General features: G+C 34.0%; 1 protein-coding gene across 1 annotated transcript in view; it reads left to right on the forward strand.

The window, feature by feature from the left end:
- Positions 1-6: 6 nt before the first annotated feature.
- Positions 7-9,253, forward strand: part of CHD1 (chromodomain helicase DNA binding protein 1) — a 23,001-nt gene continuing 13,754 nt past the window's right edge. The window contains exons 1-10 of the mRNA XM_010184972.1: positions 7-138; positions 440-602; positions 2,223-2,375; positions 2,809-2,880; positions 5,232-5,381; positions 5,962-6,110; positions 6,393-6,489; positions 6,581-6,676; positions 7,482-7,658; positions 7,850-8,010. Of these exons, the coding sequence (XP_010183274.1) occupies positions 104-138; positions 440-602; positions 2,223-2,375; positions 2,809-2,880; positions 5,232-5,381; positions 5,962-6,110; positions 6,393-6,489; positions 6,581-6,676; positions 7,482-7,658; positions 7,850-8,010 (1,253 nt within the window). The 5' untranslated portion in view covers positions 7-103. The remainder of the gene's footprint in view (positions 139-439; positions 603-2,222; positions 2,376-2,808; positions 2,881-5,231; positions 5,382-5,961; positions 6,111-6,392; positions 6,490-6,580; positions 6,677-7,481; positions 7,659-7,849; positions 8,011-9,253) is intronic.

The raw sequence follows: 9,253 nt of genomic DNA on the forward strand, positions 1-9,253 counted from the left end.
TGGTTATGCAAGTCTTCACAAAGAACTTGAACCATTTCTGCTGAGAAGAGTTAAAAAAGATGTAGAAAAGTCTTTACCTGCTAAAGTTGAGCAGATTCTGAGGATGGAAATGAGTGCATTGCAGAAGCAATATTACAAGTAAGTAACAACATGTTTTGGGTTGTGCTGTTTTAATGATACGTCTACATGCAATTTACTGAAGTATAATAGTTTATATAATGTAATTTGAACTTGAGGTTTCTAGGGTTTCACAACAGTAAAATTCAGTGAAGTAAGGGCTCAAGAATTAGACTGGTCTAATGTAGCTTTTGTTTGGTGTGCTAGTACATTGTTTTGGGAGCTTTTTTTTTCTTTAGCATGTCTGTGTTTTGAGAGCTTACATCTGCCTTGCTTCCACATATGCTTAGAAATTACTTACATTGTACATCTTATACCATAGGTGGATTTTAACCAGAAATTATAAAGCCCTCAGTAAAGGTTCAAAAGGCAGTACGTCAGGTTTTTTGAACATCATGATGGAACTCAAGAAGTGTTGTAACCATTGCTACCTCATTAAACCACCAGATGATAATGAATTCTATAATAAACAGGAGGCCTTACAGGTAATGCCACTTTTTAATTAAAATGTTAAGAAAAGTTCTATTTTACATCAGTAATATTCACACAGTTGTATAGTGCCCTGGCATGTTTTTAATTCTTATGGAAGTATATTAAGAAAAAACAGGTTATCTGAAAAATGTGCATCCTGAGTTTTACAGGTAAGTCAACTGATTTTTTTTTTCTTAATTGACAGATAATTGACTAAATAAAATCCTTGATCTTAATTACAAACAAAAAAAATCTTTTTAAACAGGCTATGTATTTTCATGCAAAATAAACTTGAGACCTATTTAAACCTAACTGAAAATAAAGCACCGAAGCAGGTAAATTTACTGCAAGTGAAATGCGTATCACTGGCAACGATACACCAGAACTCTGTCATAGCAGGCAGTGACCCTCAGAGTGCTTTTAAGCCTTCTTTATAATCTAATACTGTTCTCTATATGCCTGCAAACAACCAAAGTGAAAGGCAATGGAAGTAACAAGCATCCAAAGCTCAGGTCTGTTTTTGTTATTGTAAAGATGAAAATAATTATCACTTCCAAAGATATCTGTTTCTTTTTGGAGGTTAGTTAATATTTGTACCTAAACTGTGGAGAAGCACAGAACAGATCAGTAGGCTGTTGTTGTTGATGTAGTTTATACCACCATAAGTGTTTTTTAAAATTATGTATTTTTTCCTGTAAGCTTTCAAGTTGATAATTTTAAATACCAAAGCCACGAGTTTGTGCAGTGACAATTTTCCTCCTCCTTTCTGGAATAAAGAAAAAACACCTAACTCAAAATTTAGCATTCCCTGAAATTCTGTCTCAAGCATCTTCACCTAAAGAGTCCTAATGTTTTCAAGATTAAATTCCATATTCGCTTGAGTTTCTGCTCTAGTTATTCCCAAGGGAGTGAGAATCCTTAACAGTCTGGGTTATGCAACAGGTGAGTTACAATGTTAGGCATCACAAACAAAACTCCTCTCACTGTATCTTGACTGAGTAACATGATTGTTAGGCTTTGTTTAAAAATGCTTAAGAGACTAAGCAGCAGTACTTATTTATTTTCAAAATACAGGAAGTGAAGAGAAAGTAATACTAGGATAGACTTTTCTCAATTTATTTATAAAAATTTTATTTTTTACTCGGCAGAAAAGAACTTGAGCCTACATCATAACTGCTTAAATTTTTCAGGCTATCCGTGTTTTGATGAGATGTTAAGATATGACTTTAAGAGAGGGATCTAAACAATAAATTTTCTTTAAAAATGACTTAGTGATACTGTTGATTTCAGTTAGAATCAGCTAAATTAAAATCATAGTAAACTTTTGTGTTCAGTTAATGCTTCATACTAGTAATTTTATATAGCAATTTTGTCTTATGGTCACATGAATTTGCTAGGGTTGAGGTTATTTCTAGGAAAATTTGCATTTTATGCACATTTTAAACTATAACATTCTTAAAGAATATCAGAAACTGCCTTTTTGGTTTGTGGTTTGTTTGTTGTGGTTTGTGGTTTTTTTTCTTACCACAGCAGTAGAATGAAAAGCACACCTCAAATGAATGTGTAACCAACTGCAGTGTGTATTAATGTTGAGGTGAACTTATTTTATAATATGCATTTCTTGCGTTTTGTAGCATTTAATACGTAGCAGCGGGAAACTAATCCTTCTTGACAAGCTACTGATTCGTCTGCGAGAACGTGGCAACAGAGTTCTGATTTTCTCACAGATGGTGAGAATGCTGGATATCCTAGCAGAATATCTGAAGTACCGTCAGTTTCCCTTTCAGGTAGGAATCTTGGTGGTAGTAGCCACTTTAATATAAGAAAAAACTTTTCTTGGAGGGTAGCAGAGCACTGGAACAAGTTGTCAAGAGGTTATAGAATCTCCATCCTGGACATGACTTTGGGCAGCCTACTTCAGTTGTCCCTGCCTGAGCTAAACACAGTGACCTCCAGAGTTCCCTTCCAACCTCAACTGTGTTGGGACTATATGACCTTTACCACTTTACTTACGAAAAGATATAAAAGGTGTTCTTTTCTAGAAAGACTGGCAGTTGCAATATGCTAAATAGTATTTTGAAATTAAGCTGATTTATTATTATGTGAAGTGTTGCATTACTTTTTTTTCTTCACATAACAGTTTTGGTAGTCAAAAATTCAAGTTGTCCTAATTTTGAATATAGTATGAGATTTTTTAACTGTGGTATTTAATCTCTTTAGAGACTTGATGGATCTATAAAAGGGGAATTGAGGAAACAAGCACTGGATCATTTTAATGCAGAAGGATCAGAGGTATGTTGTTTTCTTTGTAAGGAAACTTTCCTTTTTCCCAAGAAACACTCAAAAAAACCTGCATAAAAAAATGAAGGCTGACAAAAGTGAGGAATATCTCAATAAGGTTGAAAATTTGTTGTTATTACGTAGAGTATAAGGTTTACATCTGGCTGTTTTCTGTAAGATTATATTAAGTAGAAAACATAACTTAGGAAAATGCTATTTAATCTGTTGTGTAGCTATTTTTTAATGTTCTTTATCAAATTAATTTTAGTTACTACATTAATACTGCAGAAATTTAACCTCAGCCTTGTTGCTATGTAGAACTTAACCCAACTATGTTTACAAGAGCACTGAATTTACGCAACCAGTTAGCATCAATAGCAACCTTTGGCAGTGGGCAGAACTGGCTTACATATGTCCTTGCATGATCAGCCATCTTTAATTGTTTCAAATCTGGCTTCTGCTACCTTCATTTGTTGCCATCTGCTTACTTGCCCTAGAAGAAATAGTGAAGAACTGATTTCTAGCCATTTTTTGTGAGCAACCGGTATATAAGTGTCTGTTACATACTCTTCTGAATTGGAAGATTTGCAGCTTATTTAACATTCCTAATATGCAAGCCATTCCATACCTTTAATCAGCTTAATTCTTTTGTCCTACACCAGGAGATTTGGGGGAGGGGAGGTTGTTTTGGTTTTGTGTTTTTGTTTTTTTAAATCAGTAACTGAAGGATAGCATTTGTCGGTTGATGCTAAGCTTGTTTCTGCTATGATGGAGGGAGACGGACTTAATTCCGTAACTGTCATGGTTTAACCCCAGCCAGCAGCTAAGGCCTATACAGCTGCTTACTTCCTCCCTCATGGTGGTGTAGGGGAGAGAATTGGAGGAGTAAAAATGAGAAAACATGTGGGCTGAGATAAATAGTCTAATAAGTAAAGCAAAAGCCACTCACACAAGCAAAACAAAACAAGAAATTATTGCACTACTTCCAGGTAGTGTGTTCCAGGCAGGCAGGTGTTCAGGGATCTTCAATAAAGCAGGGCTCCATCACACATAACCAGTACTTGGGAAGACAAATGCCATCACTCTGAACATCCCTCATTCCTCCTTCTTCCTGCAGCTTTATATGCTGAGCGTGACATCATACAGTATAGAATATCCCTTTGGTCAGTTGGGATCAGCTGTCCCAGCTGTGTCCCCTCCTGCCTTCCTGTGCACCCCCAGCCTACTCACTGGTGGAGTGGTGTGAGAAGCAGATAAAAACTTTGTGTAAGCACAGCTCTGTAATAACAAAAACATCTCTATATTATCAACATTCTTTCCAGCACAAATGCAAACATAGCCCCATACTAGCTACTGTGACAATAATTAACTCTATCTCAGCCAAGAACAGCACAATAACGTAAACTCAGATACTTGTTAAGTTCAGAAGTTAATTCTTCTTCAAATTTCTAGCACAGAGTTTGTTGCCTTTTTCTGAAATCTTTGCAGTTACACTGTATAGAATTTTTGAGGTGAAGAGGAATTTTAACTTCATGCATTTCAAAAATGGAGAGAAACTATGCCTTTGTGCAGCAACAAAATTATGTTCAGTTTTATTTTTTTTATTTCTTTCCTAAAAATTCAGAACATTCCATGTTAATTTTGGCTATTACTTGATCTACATGGATATTTCTAGTGCAGTTCTTAGGACTCATTCCTGAGTGTAATTTTTTGCTATTTGCTGTAACAGTACTGTAAGTTTAAATTGTTTTTTAACCTGTTTTTTTTGTCTTGAATTTTGTATTTTGTTTTCTTGCTTGTCTCAAGATCCTTATGCAGTCCTTCATAGTTGTTTCTGAATGAATAATTCTACATTATCTGTAGGCTTTTTCATTACATTGCTTATTCCATTTTCATAGTGCTCATGAATATGTCAAACAGCACAGAAACTGGCAGAAGACTTTTGCTTCATATCTCTTAGCCAGCTACCTGTAGACTCATCTTCCCTGCTCTGACGCAGCTGCTAAGTCTTCCAGAGCTTCAGGAAGGAAATGTGGGAGAGGGACTTTGTAATGTAGGAGTCTCTAACAGTAGGGCTTTTGTCATTTTTGGCCAGTCTCTTGTTGGGGATTTTTTTGGTTGGTGGTCCTCTTCTAGGATGGTGCTTCCTTTAAACTGTTGAGAAGGCAGTGACTATTTTTGAAAGAAATTTGTATCAATGTTTGCTTTATACTTAAAGAAGCTTTACCTGTAGAACAGTTCCAGAATTGGTAATATATGATTTTTTAGTCTGTGCCACAGACTACAAAACAAGTGTCATATTGGTTCCTTTAAGAATGTTATAAATATTATATATAAAACTATTTCTTGTTTTATTATTTCAGGACTTTTGCTTTTTACTGTCTACTAGAGCTGGAGGATTAGGTATCAACTTGGCATCTGCTGACACTGTAGTTATTTTTGATTCTGACTGGAATCCACAGAATGATCTGCAAGCACAAGCTAGAGCACATCGGATTGGACAGAAGAAACAGGTAAGTACATTCGGCTCCAAACCTGAAGGAGGGTTCTGTGCAGTAGCTGTCCACTATTTGTCTACAGCATTCAGTCTTCATGTGTTTTTACAAATAACTTAATACTTGCTGACTATGTCCAAAAACGTTGGTAATGGTAATTTAACTTCCTTTTATTTAAATCTCCCTATACAGAGAGATCATGTGTCAGCTGTGGTATATGGATGGGAGAGCGAGAAGAGTTGTGGGCTTCTGTCTCATATTCCTTGCCATCATCTCAGTTCTAGAAAATAAATGCTACATCAGGCAGAGCCTCTTAAATATTTTTAGTTCTATTCAGGTTTCTTTCTTGAAGAAGACATACAGTAATAATTGGAAATATGATCATTTTGCCTGTGACAATGCTTGTGCCAGATTACTGAAGGTTAAAAAAAATAGTTCAAAGAGTTTAGTCCTCTATTTTTGACAGGACTTAGGTAAAGGTTGTGGTAACGTGACTGAGCTAATATGTCATATTTGAAAGTAGTCAATAAATTCAGAAAATAGGTAGTGAAGACTGAGATTTCTCCTTGTTGCTTACTTTTTTTTTAAATATGCATAGGTTAATATTTATCGGCTAGTCACAAAGGGATCAGTAGAAGAAGATATTCTTGAGAGAGCCAAGAAAAAGATGGTGTTAGATCATTTAGTAATTCAGAGAATGGACACTACAGGGAAAACCATACTACATACAGGCTCTACTCCTTCAAGGTATATTTGTATTCACTTCCGTATCAATTTACCCTATATTTGATAATTACGTAAACAATGTAAGTTATTTTACTTAGTTAAGGAAAGACAAAATAAGGTTAAATAAGTAAATATGCAAAGTATATTGCATTTGTAGTTTTTTATTTGTATATTAAGTATATATTTTGAAATACATATGTAGATTTTATTTAACTGTAAAAGGCAAACTTAGGTGACTCATGATTGTGGAGAACTTCAGACTACTAAGATAAAATGTTTTTCCTGAAACATCCTTTATTTCAGCTCAACACCTTTTAATAAGGAGGAGTTATCAGCAATTTTGAAGTTTGGTGCTGAGGAACTTTTTAAAGAACCTGAAGGGGAAGAACAGGAGCCCCAAGTAAGTAGTGTTTCTGGACTAGATTTAAAACAAAAACAACCCTGAAAATAAATATGAATTATTTAGTTATAAAGATATACTTCTCTTTTAGGAAATGGATATAGATGAAATCTTGAAGAGGGCTGAAACCCGGGAAAATGAGCCAGGTCCATTAACTGTAGGAGATGAGTTGCTTTCACAGTTCAAGGTATTGCTCTATTCCCTCCCTCCTTCCATAATTACAGTTTCCTTTATAAACTGTACTATTTTCCTTTGTGTAACTGTCTCTTTGTTCTTTTGAAATAGATGCCTCAGTAAGTCAATTGTATATATCTTTGTAGTAAAATGTCTTTATACCTATATAGGATACTAACTGTAAGTATATATGTTTTTAAAATAATAATGTATTTTGCTAATAAAATAAGAGATATTTATGAATGTCTTGATAAGAATTCTAGGGAGTTGGTTTTTTTATTTATTACCTTTGTAGTGAAGCAGCTGTGGTATTGGTGAATGCTAAATGTAAAGTTTGCATTTTTAGTCAATGACTTCTAGAAATAGCTTTTCTGTATTAATTGTAAACTTGAATGCATATTTTAAGCATTATCAATTAAACATGTTATAATTCGGGTACAAAAAGATGCAGAGTGTGATGTATTTGTTTAGATCGTCAGATTATTAAATAGTTCTGCTCATTGTACGTTTGCAACATATTTCGATTTCTGATTTGGCTGGTTTTATATTACAGTTTCACATTAACTCAAACATTCAAATGTCATTAGCGCTGTTTTGTAGGAAGTTAAGCAACAATCATACAGCTATCAGCAACGTGTTTCATTATGCATCTGTATTAGTTAACTTTTAAAAGAAGAAAAATATTCTCATATTTTCTCATCTTAGCCCATAAAATATACCATCTAGAACTTTGTTTTCCTAAAATATTAGTTGCTCTGTCTTTTTCAAATAAAGTCATTAATTTATTTGATGAAAATACATATGTTCTGATATACAAGGTGGCCAACTTTTCCAATATGGATGAAGATGATATTGAGTTGGAACCAGAAAGAAATTCAAGAAATTGGGAAGAAATCATTCCAGAAGTCCAGCGGCGAAGAATAGAAGAGGAGGAAAGACAAAAAGAACTTGAAGAAATATACATGCTCCCAAGAATGAGAAACTGTGCAAAGCAGGTGTATCTTGGTTCTGACTTGTACTTCTGTGTTGCTGTTGGTTTAGTTTGTTGGGATTTGTTATTGGGTTTTGGTTTTTGGGTTGTTCAGGGTTTTTTTGTTTCCTTTTCTGAACACATATTTTTACAAGCTTGGTAGAACTTTATTTTTGTTAATCACATAGCTTTGAACTACTTATTCTGAAATTCCAGATCAGCTTTAATGGAAGTGAAGGGAGGCACAGTAGGAGCAGAAGATACTCTGGATCTGATAGTGACTCCATCTCCGAGAGAAAAAGGCCAAAAAAGCGTGGAAGGCCACGAACTATTCCTCGAGAAAATATTAAAGGATTTAGTGATGCAGAGATCAGGCGGTAAGTTGTGGGGGTGATATGCACGTTTAAAGGGACAAGACAAATTAATAGTAGTAGTAGCAATAGTACTAGTAGTAAAGTTGGAAGTACAGAAGGCCATTTTATTTTTCCTGAATTTATTTGAAATGCTTTTATTCTGGGCATTTAACATATTACATTGTGTACTTTGTAGTGCTGACATATAGTGCACTGTCATGGCAAGAATTTGAACCCATTTTAATGAGGGATAAAATCAGGTTTGAAAAATATTCTAGATTGTTTTAAAATCCTGAAGGCAATGACTTCAAAAAAGCAGTTGTTAAAATGAGTGAGCTTTTCTTTTAACATACAAGTAAAATAATCTGCTTCCCATTATTTTGTCTAAGAACTGCAGTGCTGAAAGACTATATAGATCTTTTTTGTGGCAACAAAAAAAATTGAGTGAAGTTTGTTTTCCTTTTAAATGTCTTGACACTGTAATTGAATTAATGTTATATCATGCTTTTTTTAAATTAGAAAAAAATTAAAAATCCTATTTGAATCTTGTATTGCAGGGGCCTTCAATATTTGGTGCCAAAGTATTTTTTTTTGATAGAAGGAAAAGGAATTGTTTTACCTTTTTGGGTTTGCAAAATGCTACTTTGCTTCTCAAGTTTAAGTATGCATGTTTCTCTAAAATGTTGTGAAGCTTTCAAAATGTTTTGTGTTAGAGAAATAACTTTATAGATCCTTTTTGACTTTCCATTTCATCTAACAACACTGAATTTGTACTTTTATGTAGGCTGTTGTGCTTGCACTAGAAATTTGAGGCCTTGATTGTTAGGAATTTTTTTTCCTTTTTAAAATTTCTATTTATGTATTTAAGTTTCTTTCTATCCTGGCCATCTCCAGTTTCTTCTCATCACCTGCACATTCCTAGAGCGAGTATCTTTCATGTCATATTTTCCAAAATCTTCGAATCACCTGTTACAGATTACTCCTTTTTTTTACTGTGTAAGACCTAACATAATGCCTGAATTCTCTATTTACTGTAAATCCACATTAATTTTTTTATGATTATCCACATCCAGGTGCTGAATCTTCTGTCTTGTGAAAGTAATAAAGCAATTTCTGAAATAAATTGTACCTTCTATTGTTTTATTTACAACAGTTCTTAAACTAATAAAACTGACTTTGGCTTATCTGGATATACTGAGCTGCCCTATTCTCTCTGTTTTTTCCTGCATTTTTCATACAGCATTATACTAAGATTAATAATTGTATT

Source organism: Mesitornis unicolor, unplaced genomic scaffold (genome assembly GCF_000695765.1).
Source record: "Mesitornis unicolor isolate BGI_N332 unplaced genomic scaffold, ASM69576v1 scaffold2005, whole genome shotgun sequence".
Taxonomy (NCBI): Eukaryota; Metazoa; Chordata; class Aves; order Mesitornithiformes; family Mesitornithidae; genus Mesitornis; species Mesitornis unicolor.